This window comes from Agrilus planipennis, unplaced genomic scaffold (genome assembly GCF_000699045.2).
Source record: "Agrilus planipennis isolate EAB-ADULT unplaced genomic scaffold, Apla_2.0 scaffold141, whole genome shotgun sequence".
NCBI classification, from domain to species: domain Eukaryota; kingdom Metazoa; phylum Arthropoda; class Insecta; order Coleoptera; family Buprestidae; genus Agrilus; species Agrilus planipennis.
Window position 1 is genome coordinate 664128 of NW_020438903.1, and position 27477 is coordinate 691604.

The 27477-nt window shown below is 31.3% G+C and overlaps 5 protein-coding genes across 13 annotated transcripts in view; 3 read left to right on the plus strand and 2 right to left on the minus strand.

Moving 5' to 3' along the window:
* On the minus strand, positions 1-1196 carry LOC108736948 (protein SMG9-like). Its single transcript, XM_018469564.1, has 2 exons — positions 1080-1196; positions 1-1027 (listed from the first exon to the last, which is right to left on the minus strand). Exon 2 carries the CDS (start codon positions 996-998, stop codon positions 96-98), a length of 903 nt encoding a protein of 300 aa, XP_018325066.1. The 5' UTR covers positions 999-1027; positions 1080-1196; the 3' UTR covers positions 1-95.
* An 809-nt stretch (positions 1197-2005) lies between these two features.
* Positions 2006-17181, plus strand: LOC108736943 (retinal-specific ATP-binding cassette transporter). Of its 3 annotated transcripts, none has more exons than XR_001937790.2 (20): positions 2006-2721; positions 4049-4258; positions 4373-4626; positions 4956-5196; positions 5254-5427; positions 5547-5731; positions 5793-6051; positions 6132-6301; positions 6359-6514; positions 6566-6776; positions 6882-7158; positions 7219-7274; positions 7334-7458; positions 8061-8592; positions 8758-8982; positions 9652-9999; positions 10501-10806; positions 11893-13519; positions 13635-13787; positions 14364-14447. XR_001937790.2 is itself a non-coding variant. In XM_018469556.1 (20 exons), the coding sequence occupies exons 1-20, from the start codon at positions 2403-2405 to the stop codon at positions 16765-16767; spliced, it is 5076 nt and encodes a 1691-aa protein (XP_018325058.1). In that variant the 5' UTR covers positions 2009-2402; the 3' UTR covers positions 16768-17181. The 3 variants fall into 3 exon arrangements, 1 of the variants encoding a protein (XP_018325058.1); XM_018469556.1 differs by lacking the exons at positions 11893-13519; positions 13635-13787 and adding exons at positions 15055-15292; positions 16609-17181 and having other exon boundaries at positions 2009-2721; positions 14364-14994; XR_001937791.2 differs by lacking the exon at positions 11893-13519.
* Positions 17182-18115: 934 nt separating this feature from the next.
* Positions 18116-19773, minus strand: LOC108736947 (uncharacterized protein F21D5.5). Its single transcript, XM_018469563.2, has one exon. It carries the CDS (start codon positions 19749-19751, stop codon positions 18153-18155), a length of 1599 nt encoding a protein of 532 aa, XP_018325065.1. The 5' UTR covers positions 19752-19773; the 3' UTR covers positions 18116-18152.
* On the plus strand, positions 19557-23014 carry LOC108736950 (mediator of RNA polymerase II transcription subunit 8). Of its 6 annotated transcripts, none has more exons than XM_018469571.2 (5): positions 19557-19630; positions 20186-20364; positions 20415-20660; positions 21316-21486; positions 22641-23010. In XM_018469571.2, exons 2-5 carry the CDS (start codon positions 20194-20196, stop codon positions 22836-22838), a joined length of 786 nt encoding a protein of 261 aa, XP_018325073.1. In that variant the 5' UTR covers positions 19557-19630; positions 20186-20193; the 3' UTR covers positions 22839-23010. The 6 variants fall into 6 exon arrangements, with proteins under 6 accessions (XP_018325073.1, XP_018325069.1, XP_018325070.1 ...); XM_018469567.2 differs by having other exon boundaries at positions 19612-19687; positions 22641-23014; XM_018469568.2 differs by lacking the exon at positions 19557-19630 and adding an exon at positions 20018-20108.
* Positions 23015-23199: 185 nt separating this feature from the next.
* The window catches only part of LOC108736941 (armadillo repeat-containing protein 6 homolog), a 5960-nt gene continuing 1682 nt past the window's right edge, over positions 23200-27477 (plus strand). The window contains exons 1-8 of one of the 2 annotated variants that reach the window (XM_025973311.1): positions 23200-23439; positions 23503-23701; positions 23809-24046; positions 24107-24309; positions 24371-24516; positions 24944-25063; positions 25133-25282; positions 25769-25819. In XM_025973311.1, coding sequence (XP_025829096.1) covers positions 23323-23439; positions 23503-23701; positions 23809-24046; positions 24107-24309; positions 24371-24516; positions 24944-25063; positions 25133-25282; positions 25769-25819 — 1224 coding nt within the window. In that variant the 5' untranslated portion in view covers positions 23200-23322. Of the gene's footprint in view, positions 23440-23502; positions 23702-23808; positions 24047-24106; positions 24310-24370; positions 24517-24943; positions 25064-25132; positions 25283-25768; positions 25923-27477 lie in introns of both variants that reach the window. The other variant, XM_025973310.1, reaches the window with a different exon arrangement.

The window sequence follows — 27477 nt, forward strand, 5'->3', positions numbered from 1 at the left end:
TCAATTTTTATATGAAAACGGAAATTCTTCCATATTTTACATAAAAATATTTATACTAAGTACATTCTAATATAAACATGAACTACTTAAGTAGACTATGGCAACAATTTATCATACTCAACAAAAAAATTGCTCTTTTTTATATGGTCCCAAACTTTAGTACAGTATATAAGCCAGTTTTTCTCAGTAAGTTGAACATGGGTCAAAGGATATTTAGTACATCCTAAAATATTAGATCTTAATTTTTTAATAAGATTTTCAAGAGAAGAATGGCCATTATACATAACTTCTGTTTCTTCACTATATTCAGGAATAAGGATTAAATTGATCAGTTCAGAACAATCTTCTGGGAATAAGCAATTTATCAAATGACATGAACCAAGACCTAGTTTTGAATTTATATGACATTTAGATTTTGAAAACATTAGGTTGTACATATGTTGCATTTTTTTAAAATTTGCTGGAGAAAAATCACTTGTCTGTGCTCTATTATGAAGTAATATCAAGTGTGGAAAATGTTCCATATACTCGTCTTCAGGATTAGAAATTGTTGGTTTCAACATTTCTGCAGACAAGAAAAATCTAACTACATTACTATCAAAAAAATAATCCTGCACAAGAATAACCACATGACAAACTGATAATAGAAATGCTAATAATTGTAATCCTTGTATTTCTTCACTGTTTTCTAAAAGTAAAAAATCACCAATCACGTTTAGTCTTTTGTTTTCATTTTGAATTAAATCTTCTAAAACAACTGAAGAGCCAAAGGGTTGACAGTCTAAAAACATGATTCTATTATTTGTTACATAAAAGTCTATTCCACTGGTAACATTAAGATTCTTTTCTATTTCAGATAAGGAATCAAGATTTTTAAACACTTTAACATGTTTTTTTTCAGCTTTTAAAACACTTTCTAAAGAAGTATCATCGTAGTTGAAAGCAAACAATTCTTCCTTAATCTCTTCTGTGATCTTACTGTGAGTAAGAAGATTCATAATTGTAGATTTTCCAACCCCTTGCTTTCCTGCAACACCAATAACTAAAAAGTCATTATTTTCTTGTAAATAATCTTGTACATTTTCAGTAAGAATTGTTCCATCTTGTAACAACTTTACACTGCTTTCCAATTCTTTTTCTGCAAGGGTAACATGATTATCTTCTCGGTTAGTTGAGGTGGTAATTGAAATCGCTGGTGAATCGGTTTCTTTTTGTGATTTTGGAGATCGAGGACGATTTTCCTGGTCCCTAGACTTGAGGAGTATAGTAGGTTGTTTAATGTTCTTAATTTTGTCAGTTTTTTCGCCATCTTTTAAATCTTTATCGTGCTTATGGGGAGTTTTACTATTAAAAAAACTTCTTCCAAAAGAAGCTTTATCTGCCGTATTATTAAATTTCTTTCTTCCATAAAATTTTCCTTTGTCATATTCTGCCATTTTTATTCTGTTTTAACAATTTATGAATGTTGTAGACTTTTACCTGCTTTTACTCGTATTGTCTTACTATTGTAAGGTTGTCTTTGGTGTTTGATTGATTCATTAATGACAAAAAAGAACTTGTGCCTCCCATAAAATTGTTTGGTTTTGTTTTTAATTATTGGTGTATTGCATAGATAATAGTGTATTGTCTTTTAACTAATCTATGTTTTAACCGTTTTAACTATTTGTAGTGTATCATGTTATGTCTATGGTCATAGAACATCTAACTTCTATGACGTTGGTTGTCGCGGGCTTGTCAAGTTTTCACTAGTCTATGATCTTAGTCACTGTGGAGTAAAAAAACGTGGCGCGTAAAAAATAATCGATATAGTCTACTACTAGTTGTTCCGCCATTTTTATCTGCTGTATTCTCTCGCGCTTGTTGATTGTTAAATTAGATTAAAGTTTGTAGTGTTCGTGTAAGATCATTTATTATTATTTCCTACAATTATGGAAACCTATCTCTTACACGCGCACATATTCATTACAAAAATTACAGGTTAAAGTAAAAAAGATTAGAAAATATTCATAGATAACGAAAAGTATATGTATATGATATGCATATAGTACTGATTATCGACGTATATAGTATATGTCGATGGTCTTCTCTATGCCACTGCATTATCTATGGCCACTGCTGTCTTATGTGGGTGTTGGTACTTGATCGTTTTCAGCAGTTTTCAATCATTTTCACTATATTTTTAGTTCATGTTCGCGTATGGTGCTAGTGGAATCGGTAGAATCAGAAAATAGCGATAAAATGTGCAAAATTGAGATGTTTAATATTATGTGATTGATTTTAATGCAAACGAAAAAGTATAAACAAAATATTTTATTTAAAGACCATCACGTTTTATAGTGCGCAGAAACCGAATAGCCACTTTTGTTTTGGTTGTTAATAGCATATTCCACATAAAATTTAAAATGGCTTCATTTTTGCATAAAATGCGTTTGTTACTATGGAAAAATTGGTTACTTCGGAAGAGACATCCATTTGTTTCATTGTGCGAATTTGTTATTCCCGTTTTAACTTTTGTATTAATTGCTTATACACGCTCAAAAATACAAACATTTGGAAAGCAATATGTTAACACATCGACTTACATGGAACCAATTTCTACATCAGATTTTTATAACAGTAAATTTAAGCTCACTGATGGCAAGCTTCTTTTTACTCCTAAAACAAAATTTACATCAGATCTCATGGAAGAAGTTCAGTTAAAACTTAATGTTCGTAATAGTGGTAAGCAAAATAATTGTTATTTATTTATTTATTTGAACGTTTATACTATTCTAATTGCGAGGAAGTGCTAGGTGGTGTAATGTACATGGAAGCGGATACTAGTAAAATTAACAGTTACTTAGGCTAACTTAAAAACAAAAATAGTAATGTGCAATATTATAATACCTCTTGGTTTTTACAATATTATTCCCTTATATGTCTATTGATAACTTGTACATAGAAGCGATATTTTAATACATTTTTAGGTAGGTTGTTATGTTAAAGTGTACTTATCAATAGATAACGAAAGTATGTGTATATGTGGTAGAAGTGTTTGCTTTCTTATCAGACACATATGAATCTACGGTCCATGCATAACTGTATGTATTACATATTTTCACCATTCTTATCCACTCAGTTTTTTTCTTTTTGATAAGGTTTATGCTTATTAGTCAGTACTTTTATGTTGTTGGGTAGGTCATCAAAAGTTTCTGTTGCTAATTAGATAGAGGGATTGCTTTATTTCTGGTTAGAATAACCCTATTTTGATGTTCTGCACTGAAGTTATAAGAATACATCAATGCTTCTATCTTGTATGTTTTTTTGAATTGACAAAGGCCTTTTGTTGTCAAATTGTTGCTAGTATTGTTTTCTAGTACGCTTTTAAAAGCCCCACCCCAAGCTATGTGGTGACACTATTGAAAAGACCGAAACATAAATCAAGTATTTATTTCTATTCACCAGATAATTTATTAATGTGCTCCACTTGAAATTGTAATCTAGTGTTGGTCCAAGATACTTGGTATTTGTGTTTACATATTACTTTGTCCTCTATTTTTATTATGAAATATTTCGATACTCAGTCCTTGTATTTGTCAAATGTAATCAGATTGGTTTTCCGTATATTGCCTGCAAGGCCGTTTTTGTATAGTCAATAGTAGGTGACTTCTTTTAGTTTAATTTTGAGTTCTTCAAAGTTGTCTGCGTTGTAGTACACTGTCGTAATGTCTTGAAGTTGTAGTAGGAAGTCGTTATAGAATACAAACAATGGTTGTCCTAGTATAGTTATGGTACTCCAATATTGATGCTATTTTCTTCACTGGTGGCTTTGTTAATTGTAGTTCTTATTTCCCTACCACTTAAATAATTTTTGAATAATCCATGGGCGATTCCTTTGATGTTCATTTTCGCTAATTTCTCAGTAGTATAGGTATTGTGATTCACACAATCGAATGCTTTACTGATGTCCATGAAAGCTATTGCATACATTTAATGAGTTTTTAATTTTAAATAAATTTTGTTAATACCTATACAATTTACTTTTTTACATAAATTTAAACAATTTCAGATCTCCTGGGCTTTAACTCTGAATTAGATCTGTTAATCTACTATGAAAATACAGCTAAAAATTATACAATTATGGCTGTTGTCTTCAATTTAGCAGAAGCAAATGAAATTCCAACATTTTTAAATTATAAAATAAGACCTCATGAAGAGTCAGTGACGTGGTACACAGACCAGCTCTATTATAACTTCCCACAATATATTCCTGGAACAGGTAACATATTTGATAGTATATACATATATGTATAAGTAATAAATATTTTATGTTTTCAAAATTTCTAAATATACAATTCTATTATCTAACTGAATTAATATTTTAATATTTAAGGTTCAGAAGTGTACATAGAAAAGGGATTTATGGCATTGCAATTAGCCATAGAAACATCCTATATTGAAATGGTATCTGGTGCAAAATTACCAAATATTTTTTTACAAGAATTTCCAATTCCTCCACATTTAAATGATATAGGCATAAATGATATGTTTAATTATATTCTGCCAATAGTAACTGTTTTTAGTTTTGTTACGTTGTGTTTGTCAGTTTTAAAGAGAGTTGTGGAAGAAAAGAACACAGGAATTAAGGTACTAACAACTACAAACATTTTATTTGTCAGGTTTGTCGGGCGTCGTCCGTACATATAAGGTCCATACTTAGGCCGAAAAAAATAGAAAATAGGTAAATACCGCGTATTGCTGTTTGCAAGGCATGCAACCCTACACATGAAAGCGTTTTCGAAAGACCTACTATAATAAGAATAAGTATTTGAGTACTTGTTTACTTCCCGATAATTCATATTAAACTGATTAATGAAGACACAAACTTTTGGAATAAAAAATTGTTGAGTTTTGTAAAATTCTGTGGTGCCGATAACTATTTGTTTAAAGGCTTATTTATGTTCTATAATTCACAGGAGTTAATAAAAATCTTGGGTCTAAAATCATGGATGCATTGGATGGGATGGTTCATTCACGCGTTCGTTCCAAGTTTGTTAGCCGTGTGCTGTATAACATTTTTGATGAAAGTTAAAATGATGGATACACCATATCCTCCGATTGAGCATTGCAGTCCATGGATATTATTGGTTTTTTTACTGCTTTATTGTGTTGCTGGAATTGCCTTTAGTTTTGCATTTAGTACGCTATTCAGCAAACGTGAGTTACGGTAATTTTATTTTTCGTAGTAATTTAACAACTGTTTGTCGTTTTTAGCAACTATTGCCATGATTTCTGGTATTTTGATCTGGCTCGTTCCTTACTTTGTATTTAAGTCGATTGTCAGCCAGTATCCTATGATGAAGTGGTCATATAAAATTATCATATCTTTATTTCCTAATATGGCGTTAGAGTTTGGATTCAAAGCAATTTCTGTATATGAAGGCCGAGGTACATGAAGTTCTTTTTATTAATTGAATAGTTACTTTAGAGACAAACATTAAAATATGACAATAGTGCAAAGTAATATTTAAACTGTAATAATTGAGCAAATGTTTGGTTTTATATAGAAATTGGGCTTCATTGGAATAATTTTATGAAAGCGGGTTCTGAAGGTGTAGAAGACATGTCAATGTTGAGTGTCATGATCATGCTTATTATTGATATTGTATTCTACGTGGTATTGGCGTTATATATTGATAACATAAATCCAGGACCTTATGGTCTTGCAAAACCTTATTATTATCCCTTTTTGGTAAAGTTTCGTCGTTTTATTTATGTTAAAAAGGAATAATGTATTGTTTTTATTTCATTAGAATTTGAAGAAATTCGTATCACGTTTTAATAGAGAAATTAAGGTCGATGACGATAGCAAACTTATTAACGAAGATACTAACGAAAACATTGAGCCTGCAGACTATTTAAAATCGGGTATAAAGATTAGAAAGTTGCATAAAAAATATGGAACCAAAAAAGCTGTCTGTGGTCTTTCGATGGATATTTATCAAGATCAAATTACAGCTCTTTTAGGACATAATGGGGCTGGTAAAACTACCACACTGTCCATATTAACCGGTATGATCCTGTATTTTTAGTTCTATTTTTGTCATTCAGTCAAAACAATTCTTAATAAATATTTGATTGTTATCTTTTAGGAATGATTCAGTTAACAAGTGGTGAAATAGAAATTAATGGTACAATTATTGGTCCAAATTCAGGGAACAAAGATTTGGATGAAATTCGCAATTTGTTAGGCTTATGTCCTCAACAAAATTTACATTTTAAAGATCTCACTGTTTTTGAACATCTTCTATTTTTTGGAATGGTAATCCTAATTTCAGTATTGAAAAAAAAAATTAGCATTTACTGTGATTTTTTGTAGTTACGAGGTAGCGATCCCAAGGATGTACGAATAGAAGCCGAAGATCTTTTGCAAAAATTAAATTTAAACAACAAAAGGAATTATATGCCTTCGTCTCTTTCAGGTGGAATGAAGAGAAAGTTGTCGCTCGGTATGGCACTTATCGGACATTCAAAGGTATGTAACCAAGTCACTTTTTTTCGACTTGAAATTAAACCTATATTGTAGATCTTAATTTTGGACGAACCGACGTCAGGTTTAGATCCGGAGGCTCGAAGGGAAATTTGGGACATGCTCTTGAATTTTAGAGGATCTCGTACTATAATCATTAGTACACATTTCATGGAAGAAGCTGATGTACTCGGCGATAGAATTGCTATAATGGATCATGGACAGTTGGTTTGTTATGGTACATCCATGTTTCTTAAGAAAATTTATGGTAAGTAAAAGCTATAAAAGACAAAAAAATGCTTATTAAATTAGAAATTGTTATCACTGGTTTTCTTGTATTTATGAGGAAGACGTTTTGCTACTTTATTTTTAGGAACGGGTTATCATTTGAAAGTAAGCGTTAATTCAGAAACTGAAGACAGTATGCGAGTCAATAGAGAGTCGTTTTCTACAGTAGAGAATATTGTGAAAAGTTGCATACCTAAGGCGGAAATCGAGCAGAGAAGGGGAAATTCTTGTAACATACTATTGCCCTTGGAGAACAAGCCAGATTATAGTAAGGTTCTCGAAAAGCTGGAATTAAATAAGAAAGAATTGAACATTTCGAACATTAACTTGACTTATACTACATTGGAGGAAGTTTTCTTGAGGTAAATTACAAACGATAATATTATTAACTTTTTCTTTTCTGTTCATGAATTTTTTTGCAGAGTTGAAAATATAGCTGCAAAAGAAAGAGGAGAACGCAAGAGTGAAACTGGTAGTGGTAAGTTTGTTAAATCCGTTTTTCTTGTAGTTATTGACAGAGACATTGATATGTTCTAGAAAATATGAAAAACATGATTGACCCCAAGAAAACTGGATTAGCATTACACATGCAAAGGTTCTTAATATTGATGAAAAAGAGGTTTTTAGTGTCGAAAAAAATGAGAAAGGTCACAATTTTACAGGTATGCTAAATAAAATATGAATTTTAAATATAGAATTTATATGTAAAAAAACTAATATTATTTTTCTTGCACAACATTTGAGGCATTATAATTAATGTTTTCAGTAAATTATTTTATTTAAACATGTGATAAGTGGATCAAACTATTGTCAAATATTACTATTTCCTAAATTTTTCTAAGGGGTGGTATAAAATCGGAGAATATGTGTACACGACTTGTTTGTTTTTGAAAAGACTATATATATGTTATTAAAAGATTATTTATGTATTTTTGATCTTGGTAACCGAAAAACTGGAAATTATTGTTAGTATTGTTTTATGTTAAACTGCGTAGAGGAAGTCGTCAGCAACAATAACTAATAAAAAGTGTGCGCTTTATTTAAATATTTACTTCTACAATATTCTTTTTTGGAAAATCATATGTTTAAATTATCAAAATAAATTTTATTTAGTGTGGATACAGCAATTGTTTCTCTTCGTAGTGACTTCATCCGGCGATGATGATTAATTGTTGAATTAATTATTTAAGTAAGGATTAAGTAGATCGTATTTTGTGTTTTTTAATATTGATTTTACAACCATATATTTCTTATCTAATTTCAGATAGTATTGCCGCTGCTTTTGACATTAACAACTGTATATTTTTCGAGCAATAACAACGAACATTTTATAGAAAAAGAACCGTCATTACTACTTGATCTCAGTTTGTACGGTAAACCGTTTGTCTACTACAATGCCCCGTCATCTGGTGATTTGTTGAAAGTTTCTCACTATTACGATCAAGTAGTTTCGAAGCAGAATGGAATTCCTTTACGTGTTGACAGTGTATCAAATGAGATAATCAACAAAGGAATCGAAAATATTGTTTCATACAAAACCCGTCTGGTTGTGGCTGCAGAATTCAACGAAACCGGCAATGATTCGATCTTGAACGCGATGTATTCAAATACCGCTCTCCACGGCGCTCCCATTTCGTTGAATATGCTAATGAATGCCTTGTTAAAGACCCTTAAGGATCCATCTTATTCGATTTCGGTTAAAAATGACCCTCTTCCTGTCTTAGCTGCTACCAAATCTCTTAATCAACAGTCTTCGGCTGAAGTTGCCATCCTTTGGTTATTTCTCTTTCCTCTAGGTAAGAAATACACTATATCTAATACCATTTTAAAAATTTTGATCTGTTTTTTTAATGTGTGAGATTGTTTGTATGAGTTTCATTTTACTGTTGTTTATTTAATGTTTTCTTAACCTTACAAATACACAAAGAGAGTGGTATTAACATTATACTCCGTGTGTGCAGGTCTTCTTTTTGCAATTAGCGGTTTTCTTCTTTTTCCGCAAATGGAAAATATGACCTCTTCGAAACAATTGCAGCTAATGTGTGGCATACGTCCAGAATTTTATTGGAGTACCACGTACCTATTCGATCTTATTTTCTACTTTCTTGTGATATTATTACAACTACTTGGAGTGGGAATGATGTGCGCTTTCGTAAAATCAACTTTCATAGGAGCCAACGAAGTAGGTAGGTATCTATAATTTTAAGGAAAGTATTTATCTTTAACGGAAGTTGAAACAGATAACAAAGTAAGAACTTAATGTCTGTGTTGTAGGTTTAATTGATGGTTTTAAGTTGTACCACAAACTTTGGAATTTTTTTTATATGTATATGTATTGTGCAGGAGATATACATAAAGACAATTTTGAGCTCTATTGAACCCAAAATATTAATTTCATTTTCCGGCATGTTTCGATAAAATTTAGTTATGTTTAATGCATTACTTTATTGTTCATTATTATTTTAAACTAATTGAGGAAATGCTAAAATGCTTGAGAAGTTCTGAAAAAAACATAGCCCATCTTGAAATAAGTTAATCAAATGAAATACCAGAATTATTACTGCATCAATCAGTAGTAAAAAGCTATATCGTGAAATATAGTGAAAAAAAAATTTACTTCTGTTACTACTGCTTTGCTTCAGTTATTGTATGAATTAGTTTATTTGGTTCACTGTATTTAATATGCACCACATTCGAGTTGTATGCAATTAGAAATTAAAAATGATAAAATAACTTTTAATTTATACATACAAACCATTAGAACAACCTTAACCTATTTGTGCGACATAATTCCTAATTACTTAAGTACTTAATTTAAATATTTAATAGGTTTCAGTACATGTGATTTTTTTTAGACGCACTGGTGGCAATCATGGCTGCCTATGGAGTAAGCGGTATCCCGTTCTCTTACCTGTTCAGTTACAAAAAAAGTGCCGCTAGCGCTTTTGTTGCCTTTATTATAAGTAGCCTTTTTCTTGGTACTATATTGACTGTAATTGTGCTGGTTTTGGAATTATCCGGTGCTGCTTATTATGAAAGAATTGGTGAAGTTTTGAGGTATATATTTCCAGTATTGCCCCAATTTGGAATGACTTATACTTCCGTCCGATTCGCCATCAAGGCTGTTTCTAATTACAACTGGATGTTAAAGTCAGATGATGATAAGAAAAGAAAGTGCTATTTTGACCATAATCCGTGTTGTGGTAAGTTACTTAATCTCACAATATACATAACAAACCATTATTAGAAGATTCTATACTGCTACATTTCGCCATTTATAAATTAAAGTCAATGTTTATACTTTTTTCCGTGTGCTTCTAAAAGAATATGAGCGGTTTCGTGCTTTTGTGATCTTGTGCATCAACTACTGCTAAAAACCACTATTTATTTAATTAACACAAAAAAATACTACAACCTATCAGTATTGGTCAAATGTTCATTTAAAAACTGCATACATATATGAAAAGTACCATTTATTCTTAATTTTCGAGTTCATGCGTATTTCATTTATTTAGCACTTAATAAATAATTATAAATTTATTGAAAACCAGAGTAAGGATCCCTTTTGATACACATGCTGTTCTGTCAAAATATAGAACAGTATCGTACAATATCGCCAAGAATCGAATGATTTACTTTTCGTAGAACTTTTTTTTTTTTTTATTTCTGCAACTAAACGTGATTGTCACAATTTTTCCTAACAGATGGAGAATATACCAGTCAGTGTTTTACGTATCGATCATATTTGTACTCACCGAAAGAAGGTATAAGCACAGAACTGATGGTAATGATCGCATCAAGTTTAGGGTACATGGTGATATTGGCCATTATAGAAACGAATTTTGGTAAAAAAGTGCAGGACTGGTTTTCTACAACTATTTTGCAAATGATTCATCCAGACAAGTCAGTTGAACAGTTAGACAGGGAAGTGAAAAACGAACACGATAGAGTGCATAATACCCTTAAACGAGAAAAATCTATTAAACTAGACGTTACAGACACCGCTAGAGGTAAGTAAACATAACGAAGTAGTTAATTTGTGGCGATGGTTGTTTTATGTGTTTAGTTTGCTTTTGCACTGAGTTCTAACAGAATTATTTTCACACTTATGAAAGATAGAAATACGTTTGTTATCCAGTCTAACTTTGAATTATTGTTCTTTCTCATTCGTTTTAATGAAGTATGAACATTCGTGTAAGTATGTGAGGCGCAGTAATACAAATAAATATTTACAGGTCATTCAGAAACGTCCAAAGTATGTACACTACTTTAAAAATTAAAAAAAAACTTAGTGACCTCCATAATTTGATGTATTCATTTAAAATTTTAAAAATATTTACAATTTATAAGACGTAGACAATAACATGACGCAAAAATTTAAAGAAATAATATTTTATCTTTTGGAAATTTTTTAAAATGCACTGTCTTAAAATTTTTAATCGAGCTCATTTTTGATGTGCATTATTAAAACATGTTCAATTAGTGTACGATATTTTCATGCGAGACCAAAAAAGTAAAATATTCGTTTAGACCACCTTAATGTACATATAAAGAACAGAAGAATTATAAAAAAAACTGCTTTATTTGTAATCGTTTGTACTGCAGATTGGTAGTTGAAGGTATTTAATTAAATCAAAAAAGTGAGGCGCATTAATATTATTCTATTCATGTCAGGACCGTAAAAAAGAACGTAATTGGTTACTATCATTTCATTTCAGTGAAAATTAGTGACTTATTTTGTTAAATTATTTATTTTATTATTTTAAATTGTTAAATATTTAAAGCTATTAACAACAATATTTTGTAGTTACATTTGTTATATTTGTAGTATTTAGTTGTTGCATTTTATTTAAATTATTTTAATTTCTTACATTAAGAAGTTTAGTGTCAACAAAGTTTTGAATTAGTGTCATCAAAATTCAAAATTGTAAACTTCTCGAATCTAAAAATAAGGAAATCCGTAAGGAAGCTACATATTTTCAGGAAGGTTAGTTGATCAATAGTGGTTTTTCACCTATTTGTGTGCTAGAGAAAAGAAGAAAACCGAGTTTTCTAGAAAATTATTATATTCATAATGATTTTTTACCTTGAAATAGCAACTAGAAGCAAAGCAGGAACGAAACAAGAAATCATATCACAATCTAAGATGTTGTAATGGAGGTAAACTTTAAAGTTGATGGAGCTTGGACAGTATTAAATTCGTTTTGAAACATTGGACAGTGCTCAACTAAGTGCCTATTCATTTAAACTTGACCACGACGCAAATGAAACTTGGACAGTCTCATATCTTCTAAGAAGCAGCGAACAGACCTGTACTAAGCCTTTAATTGTTTAAACTTGATCATGATGAGTTTGGTTCTTTAGGTACTGACAAAAAAGCAAAAAACTACACCGGCTGTTCTGTGCGTAATCAGTATGATTTACTTCAAATATTTATCTTTAGTGTGTCGAAAACTGGTTCTTCTTTGGTTGAAACAGTTTTCAAGCATAAGTAAGTGATAATATTAACAATGACGTTATTTTGAGGTACTTTTTGGTGTTCAGTGACTAAACCTGTGTAGGGATTAGAAAAATTGAAGCATAAATTAATGTCGATAACCTTGTTTAAGTTAAAATTAGGTATTGATATTGATTTTTATATGAGTGTATCATGTTTTTTTTACCTTATTTTTATTTATTATGTGTAATTCAAAGTTTTAATGAGTGTTGTGTATATTAATTTAAACGTTCCCTATTTTTGATGTATGTGTGGGAGTACTCGGTATAGCAATAAACAATTTCAATGTGTAACAATTAAAGTGCTTCGATTGTGCCGACTTAGTTAAATCGCGACACAGTGCGAAAACATCTATTGCCATAAGAACAATGTAAATAGTTTTAGTATAAATAGCATGTAAATAATTTACTAAATTAGTCTAACACAACATTGGATGCTGCAAAAATGTCAACCCTTGGATGCTGCAATAGTGTCAACCATCGGATGCTGCAATAGTGTCAAAACTCATCATTGATGCAGAAATGTGTCCAACGTTTTTATAAAATCGGTTCTTATCAGAACTACAATTTCCGATAGTCCTTAATCGACTACAGTGGTGACCCCGACTAAAGAACGTATGGACAATAATGAACTACATTGGTGACCACTCTGGTTTCGTTTTTAGTAACGAATAGACCTCAGTACACGATTTATTGATGTTAATCTTTGTAATCAAAATGGGATTGCAATACTGAGACGCTCAACTGTGCCTTTTCACTCGTCACATTGTGACATAGGTACAACATAATTGTAAATTAAATTATCATTTGGTCTGTTTGCGAAAGCGGGACTTTTATGTCCTCGCTGGGGACAGCGAGACGGACAGTCTGAAAGTGGGACTGTCCCTCCCAAAGCGGGAGTATGGTCACCTTATACATTCCCTCCAGACGGATCTAAACAACATGAGACGACACATGGTGGAGAAATTGAAGAACCAACCCCATTCAAATTCACGCAGTTTTTTACTCCGAAGACGTTCAAACCGCAATATTAGGGCAAATGGTCAAGGGCAAGACCAACATATTCTATCATGACGGATAACAACAGGAAATCAACCAGAAAACCACGTATGGTAACGAAAGTGCCGAATTCATGAAAAAGACAAAGGTTGGGCGTAACAATTTGGTAACATCAAATATAAGAGATGTTAAGATTAAGAAATCAGTGAATGCATTTAAGTAAGTCATGTAAGTATAAGTGATGCAAATGATTGTTGTTCATACCTTGCACACTTTGTTTTAATAAGTTATTATTATTTGGCTTTATGATTCTTGTTTTACAATTTTTTTTATCTCCCACTAGAAAAAAGCAACACAATGTGGACCGTGGAGTTGATAAGATTTTAAGCCGTCTGCCGAAAGTCTTACTCGTTGTGCTGGTATTTTGGTTTACTGTAGTGTACATAACTGCAGCTAGGATACATTTAAGGAAACTTTAAAATCATCCAATGCCAGAGTATTTCGTTCCTCTATACTTATTTTGTATTGTATAGTCCAAAGTATGATAAATTGTCCGACGATTCTCTTAAACAGTGTATTTTTATCATATATCTAATACCTTTATATTGCTTGCGGCCGTAAGCGGATGTCACAGACTATGTAAGAGATGCAGCAAACGACTGCTCTCTTACGCTACTCGACTCGTCCAGAAGTATCGCAACTCCAGTGCTTCTCGGACGTAATACTCGAAGTAGTTGTGCACCGTGATGGTAACGTGCTTAGTAATAAAGTAGTATTAGATATATGGTACTTATATTCAAAGAGATATGTGCGCTACACACGTGGTGGTGCAGCCCTCCCTCTTAAAAAAAGGCGTTCTTCTTATTATTATCCACTTATTATTTCACCGCCATGAGGTCTGAGGCCGTCGATGTACTGCTTTTTTGTTTACTAAATAATTTGCACGTTGTATGTAGGAAATATGTAATGTAATAAAATTGTGACTAATTTTCAAACGTTTAGCGAACAAAATGATTTTTAAAATAAATAATTATCGCATTTGAGTAATTTTTAATGCGCATTTATATTGCAGAAGACTCTCCAGATGTTTTGCTCGTGGACAATTTGCAAAAGACATTCGGGAGAAAGAAAGTTGTGAGAGGAATCTCATTCGGAGTTGATAAACGAGAATGTTTCGGTTTGCTAGGAGTGAATGGGGCCGGCAAAACAACAACATTTCGGATGCTAACTGGAAGTGAACCATGCACAGGGGGTGATGCTCGCATATACGATAACGCTTTCTTTAGCATAAACGATCAAGAATATTTGCAACGTGTGGGTTACTGTCCCCAGTTCGACGCTATAAATGAATTATTACCTGGTCGTGTAATTTTGGAATTGTTCGCAAAATTGAGGGGATTAGCGGAAGAAGAGTGCAAGAAGGAAGTGGAGTCCTGGATCAATGTTTTGGGATTGGCGGAATGGGCAGATCAACCTTGTGGGGAATACAGCGGTGGAAATAAGAGAAAACTAAGCATGGCAATCGCTTTGATTGGAAATCAACCTGTAACTATGCTAGACGAACCGACCAGTGGTGTGGATCCCGCATCAAGGCGGAAGTTGTGGAATGTGCTAAGCGAAATTCAAATGGATACTAACAGAAATTGTAATCCTATAATACTAACGTCTCATAGTATGGAGGAATGTGAAGTACTTTGCAATAAGTAAATGTTTATATTTTAAATTAATAGAAATGTTTTTATTAATCATACGATTATTATTAGGTTAGCAATAATGAAAGATGGTCAGCTACAATGTCTGGGCACTATACCACAGTTAAAACAGAAATATGGCCAGGGATTTACAGTGTATTTGAAATTAAAACCAATGCTATCTATTGTTACTCACGGTCACAAGGATACAGATGCATTGCTCCCCCCTAATGAGGATGATAAAAGAATCCAAAAGCTGAAAGAGGATTTTGAAAGTCAATATTCATGTGAACTTAAAGATGAACACAGTGTAAGAATATGTATTTATATAACTGTTTAGTTTCTCATATACAGGGTGTCTCACGGTGACGGCCTGTTACAATATTTCAGAAATTACTTGGATTTAAAATTTGAAAATTTGTACAATGACGTTAAGTGGGTATGCTCTCCTCAATTAAAATAACGGCATCTATGTAGCACTTCCGGTTAGAAGAGATGGGTACAGGGAATCATAGTACCATTTGAAAGAGAATAAAACTTTGCATATGGCTATGAAAACACATATTAGGTGTTCCATTTGAAAAAATGGACTTGAATTGTTTGAAAACCAAATCCGCCATTAAATTTTCTAACACCCTGTATATAATTGACCCACTTTGGAAGTATGGACGGGAAGCTTGAGGGTATAGCTATCTCTTCTAAAAATATTATTGCCTCAGCTTTCTTAGTATAAAACAGGGATGCTTTTCACCACCTACTGCTCTGTGCTAATTAAAAAAAAATGGTATCTTGAAAACAGTAAATTTTTAGAAGTAGAAAAGCCTTATGAATGTTTACCAAGAAACATAAGTAGAATTCAAAACCGTCATAAACCGGAAGTGCTATATAGATGTGGTTATTTTAATTGAGAAGAGCATACCCAATAACGCCATTGTACAAAAGTAGTTTCCGAAATATTCTATTAGGTGGTCACTGTAAGATACCTAGTATATGTATGTTATATTTAATATGATTATTAAAAATACGTTATGTAAGACATATCGAATCGTATTTTGGTTTTGTATAAATATATTAAAATTATATCGGAAAATGATACACAAACACAGAAATCTGTAATCTTATCGGTATTAAAGATAATTTTTAAAAAATTTAAACACTGTCAGTGCTTAAAACTGCCATATAAGGAAATCGTACTAGTAATTTGCAAATGTATACTACTAACATATACTCTAATATCACAAATTGAAGAAGGTATTGTTCGATATTCTTTTATTATGGGAATGTTTTTCAAACAGTTTAATTTAGTTTTGAGTCGCTACTTTATATTTATTGTTTAGCTTTGATCCGCGACATTGCAGTTTGTAATTGTTTAAAGTAAATACAATTGTTAAAACCAACAAACAATAAAAAAAATAACCAAGATAATTTTTGACAACCTATTTATGTCTACATTTTTTAGGGATTGTTTCTATCTTAATACTATTTAAATAACCATATTATGAACTTAAAAAAGGGCAATTATTTCGACATTACAGACAGCCGTTTCTATTTTATTTATATGCATATCATTAGAGATTAGATAGCATTTCTCTTTTATTAATTTGTTAAATATTTCTTTTCTTTCAGGGTCTGTTACACTATCACATAAATGACTCTTCAATTACCTGGAGCAAACTATTTAAAAAAATCGAAGAGTTGAAAAGCAGGCACACGATAATTGAAGATTACAATATCTCTGAAACAACATTAGAAGAAGTATTTCTCTTAATTGCACGATCGAAGTAGTATTTTGAAATTTTATTATGAGAAGTTTGTATTGGAAAAGATGGTTGTTCTTTCACATTGAAAGAATGTTTGATATGAAAACGATCGTAAACGTTTATAAAACTGGAAATTGTTTTATAATCTTTATCAAACTTTGTAGAGTGCTTTTTGCATTTCAGAATCTTGATTTTTTTATAATCCGTATATTGATGTAGTAAAAAGCAAAGTTCACTTTTTTAATTAAGCGGTTGAGAGGGAACATTACTATTATTATTATTCGCCAAAATGGCATTTACTTCCACATTCAAAATGGAAACGTATTTAAGTTACATTCACCTGCACCAGAAATTGGTAGTATCGTCATAACAAAAATTTTTTGTTGTGTAGGTCGCTTCTTTGATTTCTTTTGAAATAAATTTTCATTTTCTGAAAGCACTTGGAGTACAATATGATTTTCTTGTATTCAATAATGTTATTCTATCCGTACTAATTTTATAATATGTAGTATGCAAAGCCAGTATTATATGAATAAAATGTAATGTACATATAAATTATAACATTATAGATTTTATTGTATTTTACTGTATCCGTGTATTAGACTACAACACTTTTGAGATGCGCCAATTTATATACATGAAAGAAAGTCGTGTTAGTTACACTATTTTTAACTGAAGAGCGGCTGAACCGATTTGGCTGAAAATTGGTTTGGGAGGTAGCTTACAACCAGGAGACGGACATAGTATACTATTTATCCAGTTCCCCTGGGGGGTGGGGGAAGTGGTGAGGAGGAGTTGCAATGTTTAAGTGGAACATATTATTTGTCGTCAGATTTACTTGAAACTTGGTCTTAATGGTCTCTCATTTAATTTCTGAAAGACCTATCTCGACATTTTAAAAAATTCAACCTGCAAAGAGGAGGAGGGTAAAAAGGTGTTGCAATTTTTGTTTGGGACATATGCTGTTTGATATTATTAATCAAATGAAAAGAGGTTGCAACGTTTTCATGGGGTATATTTTATTTGTACTCGGATTTACTCAAAGGTTGCTCATTGTTGAAATTAAGCAAATACGTGTTTTGGCAATTTTTAAAAATCAACCCTTAAGGATGAAATGTCATTACTACGTTTGTATTTGAAATCTAAGATGGCGACATCACATAAAATTAAAACGTTGTAAGGGTGAATTTGGAGTTAAAAGGTTTTGTGGAGAAACAATATTAATTTCTGCGAGCGAAGCCGCGGGGAAGGGCTAGTTTTATCATAAAACCTTGGTAACTAAACGTGTTTTAATTAAATAACAAGTAAATTTACATGATTAATTAAAAACACATTGCAGTTTATAAAAAATATATAATTATCAAAAAACAATATCATACATATCATAATTTGAAATATAAAGTGACGAAATTAATTTTCAAGCAAAAACATTTTGTATAACTTTTCCTTTTCCGGATTTTCAAAGACAGGGACAAAGTCTACACGAACAATTTCATTAAATCCTTCATCTAGTGTTGGTTCTTTATAGTTCTTATTATAGCTATGTATAACTGCATCAGTCACTTTTACACGTTTATCAGTCAGTTCTCTGAACTTATTATTATGCTTCGCATGATTGAGATCAACATTCATTATAAAGCATCTACAAGGAATGTTAAACTTTTTAGCAAGAGTAATAAATCTTTTTCGAGATTCTACATCCGGATTGGTATTATCTACTACAACCGATTTTCCATTTTGCAACCCCTCTTCAACAACCTTTGCACATTTTTGCCAAGAACCCAATGTATCTCTATTTGCATAAATATAACCATTCTTAACTAAATTTTCTTTACAAAAAGTGCTTTTCCCTGAACCAGGAAACCCTACCATGACCACAAGTTCACAATTCGAACTAATGAGAGGTGGGGACTTTTTTGGAGTAGAAAACACAAGCTGTGGATCAAAACTTGGTTTATTGTATTCCCCAGGTTTATTTCCCAAAAATAATTCTTCAGGAGTGTAAAACTTAAGTCCAATATTTTCAGCAAATAAGCGGTCTACAAGTGAATGATCTTTCTTTTTACTAGATGCCCAACTTTTAGGTCTACCTGCTGCATCACCAACATAAAATGAGTTGGAATAGTCAACATCAAGTTTAGAATTATACTTTTTGGTGAATAAATCCCACATACCTGGAACTGGCTTTCGATAAATACTTTTATCTGTAGATATAAATACTATTATAGGAATATTTATCTTTTGTAATATGTTACTTATTTTTTCTTTGAACTCTTTTACTTTGGACTGATCTTGTTTAATTGCAGCTTGATTACTGAATATTACAATGGAATAACCATCAGCAGTTAGTTCTCTAAGTTTTTTTGGTACAATGACATTCCAAAGATCCCAATCATCTTTATTTTTTGGAAACTGGGCACCAGACTTTACTCGAATTATTGTACCATCTAAGTCAAAGGCAGCAATCTTTGGTGAGGGTTTAAAATTAGTTGATGTAAAAATTAAACACAGTCTATCAATTATTTCCCAATTTCCACTAATAGTGTTCTCCTCTACATTGGCTTTTGAAATATTTTGTTTCGAACAATCAAACACTGGAAAGTTTAATTTAGGTCTTTTTGTTTCAGGTTCAAGGCCTTGGTCACTGCCTTCACGTTTTGAGTTTTCATTTATAACATAGTCTGATTGTGGTGGTGGTGGATCAAATACAATTTCATATTGATATTGATTTGACTTTAATGCTAATATATCACCATGCTTTAATCTATAAACTTCATTCTTCTCCATAATGTAACCATTACATTCTGAATAGTTGCTTCCAACAACACTTGCAACAACTTCAACTGTATCGTAATTCGCCTGAATTGACAACTGATTACGAGATAGATGTAAGTCTTTTATTTCAGTAATTGGATTTCTTCCTATGTAAATGATTTCATTATGCGGTAAGACAATTTTTTTATCATTTTCAGTTAGTGAAACTAAAGTACATGACTTCGTACCAAACATTTGTATTGTAGGTTTTAATCTTGAAGCTTGAAAATATAGTTTTATAAAAGTTTTACGTAGTTTAAATAAAAATATTTTGAAAAATAAAACGTATTAAATAACCTTGCTGTTATGTTTACAATCAGTGAATTTCACCATAGATAACTGTCACCATTTTCACGAAATTATTGTCCATATTATTGTCCGTTGGTTACCTATGGTGGTTGATTGGGGTCAATTGTGTTATAATTGTGTTCAAATAATTTATTAATAATAATTTATTATTCAGATATCAAATCCACATAATAGATAACACAAAACTGCACCGACCAAAAAATGTTACGTCACGATAGTCACTATGATTTATGATAGATGTTTGTAGGTAACGACACATAACCTTATTCATAATTGCAAAAAAAAAATTGTTATTGTTTTTTAAAAAGTAGTTACATTAGGTAACACAATGCAGCAAGCGAGAGATGAGAAACAACTTGAATCAGCTCTGGACGCTATAATACAACGAGTAAATGATTTAAAAACATCTATCTCATCCATGATTTATAAAATTGAGAATGAGTATGAAACTCTTAGCTGGCCTACGTTTCTAGACAATTTTGCTTTAATTTCAGGCCAGGTATGAATTCTAACAAGTTGTTTCAATAATACAGTATGGTCTGCTTTCAGCTTACGTCTCTTTCCAAATTATTAAGTCATGATAAATGCCCAACATTGAGGAATTTAACTGTGTTACCATTGTTATTATCACCTGAAAGGGACGATCAACTGGCACAGTTAACTGAAGGTAGAGTTACCACTTTTGCTCATGACTTGGTACCTGATTATTTAAGAACGAAGTTGGAACCATCAGCTGAAAGTAAAATGTTAAATTTAGAACATAAAGCTGCAACACTGGCATATGAAAATGCACAGGTATTATTTCAATATCACTATTTAATTCTGCTGTATGTATTTGATTAATTAGAGTATGTTATACATATGTAGCTTACATACTTTTTACATATGATGTTATTTATTACATTAGTGCAATTGTATATATTTAAATTGATTTCCTTGTAATTATTTTGGCAAATTTAAAATTTTAACGGTCATATATTACAAAGTTTATGTGGTTTACTGATTTTGCCATTGTTTTTCTCCTTAGGAATTTGTGAGGCTTATATTTTATTATGAAGCCTGTAAATGTGAGAGTTAACAGCCAAAAGTCAGAGTAACTTAAACTGTAGATGTGTAAAAACTGATGATTAGCCTGATATTTATGAAGTTCCTGTTTTTATTTTATAAACATATGAAAAGTAGTTTATATATTCTTATTTGTTATCCCGAGAGGAGTAAAAATATGTAATTTTTCTTTAAAAAAACCTAGCCGCTAAATCGAACATTGATTCTTTGCAGCTCTTAGAACTAAATTAGGTTGTCCTTAGGCTTCAGGTAATATTTAATCAAAATAACACTAAACTGTAGTGTTTTACTAAAAATGATATTATGATTTTTGATAACACTTAAACATTTAAGCAAATGAAATTTCCTTTTGATAATAAAACAGTCTTACATTTTTTAATTACAGAAACAAGTAGCTGCTTATCAGAAAGTTGTTTCGCATGTTTGGGATATTGTAAACAAAGCAAGAGAAGAATGGGAAGTTGAATCATCAGCAAGAGGAAGTACACAACAAAATTCTAGTGTTGCTGATACACATTTATTGGTTGCTGCTGTGGGTATGGGAAAAGGTCTCAAGGTATGTGCATAATACATACAGATTATGTAGGGTTGCCCACCGTCCTGGTCATTAGGATGTTCTTTGAATATTTTATGATATAAAATATAAAAATACAATAAAATAGATGTTTGAACAAGTTTTCACAAAGTAAAAAAAAAGTGATTTCATGTGACTGTTATTCTGCTATATCTCTTGAATGAATTAAACTAAGTATATGCATATACAATAGCTTTACAAAGTATGTGAAAAATAAAGAGATCAGTAAACCAAAAATAACGGCAGTTTGGTCACTTCGGTTATAGCAAGTCTATAAGCTATGAACTAGGTTTTTCTTTATAGAGGCTTGCACGTTTTTAGCAGTTAATTTTCAGCAATTATACCTTTTCAAACGTCATTTATTGGTCAGGCTTTGCGCTGAAAATAGTAACCATGGTAAATTATCAAGAAAAGAGAGAGAGAGAGAGAGTGAGAGCAGAAACTGCATGACTTATTTAACGTGAACCGCAAGAGCGTGACTAATTTGTAAAGCATTCTATATGACGCTCAGGCAAGAGATTTTGTTTCCGTTTTGTGTTTAATAATTGATAATGTCGAAATTGATACCCAGTCGCTTATCGCTAAGCAGATGGTTGCGTTTTCTATCCTTTATTAGTGATATGCTTTTTAGACTCGTTCGTTAGGATTTTAAGTTATTGCTCTTATCTCTAGTCTTCTTTCTGTTATGACACTTTAGGATTTAAAGATATAAAAGAAAATATAGTGTTGTTAATCTAAACAAATAAATGTAATAAACGGACTAGAATATTATGAGAATACACATAGGCATAGATGCGCGGTGAGCCAACGTGAGCACTTTGCGCATTGGTAGTTTACCATGGTTACCATTTAAATTTCCCTGTCTACTGCGATAGCACTATTTGGCATATTAAATCGACATAAAGTTTAGAAATATCTGATTTGATTGAAAATTGTACTTGACAATCATTCATTTCGTTACATATATATTTATTTTTTCTGTTGTCTTGTTTCTAAACCAGAAAATTATAGCATGTTCATTTTCTTGCTAAAATTTGGAAACGTCAAGCCTAATAATATATTAGAAATGTAACAATTCTTTATTAATACAGAAGTGTAAAAATGTTTTTAAATTACAATTTTGATTATATTTCTAGATGGTGAATAATCCTAATAACCAAACTAATCAAGGAAATAGTATGATTGTTGGCTCTCAAGGACCGGGCCGTCCTAGTGGTCCACCAGGACAAAGTAATTTACCACCTTCTACACAGCCAATGACTATGAATAAAGCTCCTTCTGCGATTAAAACAAATATCAAGAGTGCTACTCAAATTCATCCCTATGGACGGTAGATGACAATTAGTAGTTTTAGTAGAGTATGTAAAATATTGTTTGTATTGGGGACATTTTTATAATTTTATAATCATTTTTTCCTTTTAAATAAAATACGTGTACAGTACACTTATAGGTAACGTTAATTAGACATTAAAAAAATGAATTCGGTTGATTGTATTCGTTAGCAAGCGACAAAAAGGTACTTTTACTGGTATCACCCGTGTTTTTGAACCTATTCATGAGCCGATATCTATGGTAAGACTGATTAATCTATCAGCATACTTTGCTTTATAACTTCGAATTTTGACGTTTGAATTCAGTGATTCAGTCATAGAATTTTTATTTATGATTTTAGTTGTCAAATGGTTGTCAATTTGTCATTCAAATTTTGCTGACCAATAAATAAAGTATCTGTTATAACTGGAAAGTAATGAATTAAATTATCATTCAAACTATTTAACAAACAAAAATAGATTTGTTATTTTCACTTTAAAATTTATAATGGCACTCACAATAAGTCAACAAACCTACGATGATGCAGTAAGAGAACTTATGGAAGAATTAGAAATATCTTGTGAAGAAGCAATTGAAGAAGCGAATAAACAGTTTAAAGCTCAGGTGGTCTATTACAATGACATATTTGCGTAAAAGAAGTATTTTAATAATCCATTTCTTTTCTAGGGAGTAGATTTGAGTAGAATTGTGAAGAATTTAGAACAGAAACCAGGATCAAGTCTGACCCACTTAATTGAAGTAACTGTTAACCAATTGCAAGAGATTGCAAAAGACGAAAATAAAAGACAATTACATGAATATACTGAACGTTTATCTGTAGTTAGACGTGAATGTGATAAGGGTTTGGAATACCGAGTATTAGCAGGTATTAACAATTAATACAATTGTACTATGAATTTCATTAATCCTTCATAATCAGTTACAGTAATATTTAGAATTGTAGTAATTATACATATAATCATATTGTTATAGGAAAAGGGAATGCATATTCTTCCATTTTAAGTATATTGTTAAAAGATTTAAACGATGAAGAGTTGTTGAAGGAATGCCTTAAAACATTAATATCATTAATGACTAAACAACCTGATTTGTTAGATACAAAAGGAATAGAAGTAATAGGTAATATACTGGAGAATCAAAAAGACCCAGAAATTCAAAGATTAACACTAAAGTGGGTTAAAGAATGCTGTATAATGCATGAAATGAATAGGTGAAGCAATTATTAATATTTACAATGGGATACAACAGTTGTTTATGATTTGAGTTTCAGACAAGCAATATTTGATGCAGATATTTTGGGGCATTTGAAGCCATTGCTTAATAATGCTGATTCATTCCTATTAAGAGATGTCCTGGGTGTCTTAAGAGCACTTGTTTTAGATGATGATGTAAGAGTCGAGTTTGGAAAAGCTCATGATCATGCAAAAATCATAGCTGGAGACACTTTGCGTTCCATCACATCACTTTTATCAAGTAAAATAATATAATTGATAAATTTATTTACATTTACAGTGAAATTGTAAATTTAATATAGATTTCAAGGGAGATGAGCGTTTAATGAATGACATAATGTTGACCATAGCGGCCCTTTTAGTTCGTCAAGAGTTTTGCCAAGAAGTAGAAGAAGCTGGAGGAATTGATATTATTAAAGAGGTTTTAACACTATATCATGATAATGAGGTAAAGGCAGGCTAATTAACTCAGTGACGGCTTATAGATGTGTTACAGCTGTGGGCATTTTATTTTTCGTGACTGCGTTGTATTTTTATTGAAAATAGGCCAAGTGAATGTGTGAATTTTTGGAGAGAACTTTATGAGTATACGACCTCAAAAACGTAAAGATCGCTGTAATTATATTATATTATATTTTACTGAATAGATTGCTATTATTGTAATGTATAGGGATTGTCATATACCCATCCAGATTATTATATTTGCCAAAATTTTTACGTCATTTTATGAAATTTACGACTATCAAATGTCGTTTTATTGTATTAAAAAAATAGCCCACTATTTAAATGGAAAAGGCGATTTTATATATACTAGCCGCCACTGAAATAGATATAGATATTTGTATATATCTATTTTTATAATTTATTTCTTTTAGAAACTAGTTCGTCAGTCTTTTAAGTTGATAAAAGCATTATGTGGAAGTGATACATGCAAAATAAATTTTATTGAAAAGGGAGCTGCTCCCTTAATTATAAGCGCATTAGATGAAAATAAGGTATGCATTTTGGTTTCTCATTTTCGTCTGCTGTTACATATTTTTAAATGTATATTCAACTCCTTGCAGAGCTCTCCTCAATCAGTAACTGCTGGCTTTGGAGCAATAGCTGCTCTTACTCTAAGAGCAGCAAATAACAGTAATGCTTTATTTAACGCTGGTGCGCCTGATGTAATTGTGGATTGTATGACTTTACATAAAGACGATATTAATGTACAGGTGAGTTTGGGATTAAATACTTATATAATATGAGAAAAATATTGTACATTATTAATAAATTAATATTGGTTATTCGAACTTTTCTCGCGGTATGCATGAAAACGGTGTTTGTCTCTGATGACGCCCATTTAGACAGATTTATCAAACCCCCAATAACTACATACCAAATTTCATCGAAATCATCGGAACCTTTTTCGTGAACGCGATTACATGTAAATAGTACAGCACGTAACAGTGCGAGATTCTTATGATGAGTTGCCTGTTCGTAATTCAAAATTGATTAAGAATATACAAACGTTGCTCGTTTTTCAAAAAATGTGGTTTTATTTATCAGTCAGTCTTTTTTACCATATGGATTTCAAGAAGAATAATAAAGGAGACTGTAATAACTAAATAACCTAAAAGGGGCTCACCTCTTATTACCTACCAAAAGAAAATGGAAATTGTTATGAATTTATAAAATTCATTCATTTAATTTTTTCGCAGAAAAATGGCAGTTGGGCTATAAGGAATATGGTTTCTCGTAGTCGTAACCAGATAAAAAAGTTCTTGACATTGGGTACAGATAAAATTTTAGAAAATAATTTGAAGAATTTTCCTACTATTGAATTCGATACTAAATCAGCCCTTCGTGATTTAGGCTGTAAAGTTGTGTACAGTACACTTATAGGTAACGTTAATTAGACATTAAAAAAATGAATTCGGTTGATTGTATTCGTTAGCAAGCGACAAAAAGGTACTTTTACTGGTATCACCCGTGTTTTTGAACCTATTCATGAGCCGATATCTATGGTAAGACTGATTAATCTATCAGCATACTTTGCTTTATAACTTCGAATTTTGACGTTTGAATTCAGTGATTCAGTCATAGAATTTTTATTTATGATTTTAGTTGTCAAATGGTTGTCAATTTGTCATTCAAATTTTGCTGACCAATAAATAAAGTATCTGTTATAACTGGAAAGTAATGAATTAAATTATCATTCAAACTATTTAACAAACAAAAATAGATTTGTTATTTTCACTTTAAAATTTATAATGGCACTCACAATAAGTCAACAAACCTACGATGATGCAGTAAGAGAACTTATGGAAGAATTAGAAATATCTTGTGAAGAAGCAATTGAAGAAGCGAATAAACAGTTTAAAGCTCAGGTGGTCTATTACAATGACATATTTGCGTAAAAGAAGTATTTTAATAATCCATTTCTTTTCTAGGGAGTAGATTTGAGTAGAATTGTGAAGAATTTAGAACAGAAACCAGGATCAAGTCTGACCCACTTAATTGAAGTAACTGTTAACCAATTGCAAGAGATTGCAAAAGACGAAAATAAAAGACAATTACATGAATATACTGAACGTTTATCTGTAGTTAGACGTGAATGTGATAAGGGTTTGGAATACCGAGTATTAGCAGGTATTAACAATTAATACAATTGTACTATGAATTTCATTAATCCTTCATAATCAGTTACAGTAATATTTAGAATTGTAGTAATTATACATATAATCATATTGTTATAGGAAAAGGGAATGCATATTCTTCCATTTTAAGTATATTGTTAAAAGATTTAAACGATGAAGAGTTGTTGAAGGAATGCCTTAAAACATTAATATCATTAATGACTAAACAACCTGATTTGTTAGATACAAAAGGAATAGAAGTAATAGGTAATATACTGGAGAATCAAAAAGACCCAGAAATTCAAAGATTAACACTAAAGTGGGTTAAAGAATGCTGTATAATGCATGAAATGAATAGGTGAAGCAATTATTAATATTTACAATGGGATACAACAGTTGTTTATGATTTGAGTTTCAGACAAGCAATATTTGATGCAGATATTTTGGGGCATTTGAAGCCATTGCTTAATAATGCTGATTCATTCCTATTAAGAGATGTCCTGGGTGTCTTAAGAGCACTTGTTTTAGATGATGATGTAAGAGTCGAGTTTGGAAAAGCTCATGATCATGCAAAAATCATAGCTGGAGACACTTTGCGTTCCATCACATCACTTTTATCAAGTAAAATAATATAATTGATAAATTTATTTACATTTACAGTGAAATTGTAAATTTAATATAGATTTCAAGGGAGATGAGCGTTTAATGAATGACATAATGTTGACCATAGCGGCCCTTTTAGTTCGTCAAGAGTTTTGCCAAGAAGTAGAAGAAGCTGGAGGAATTGATAT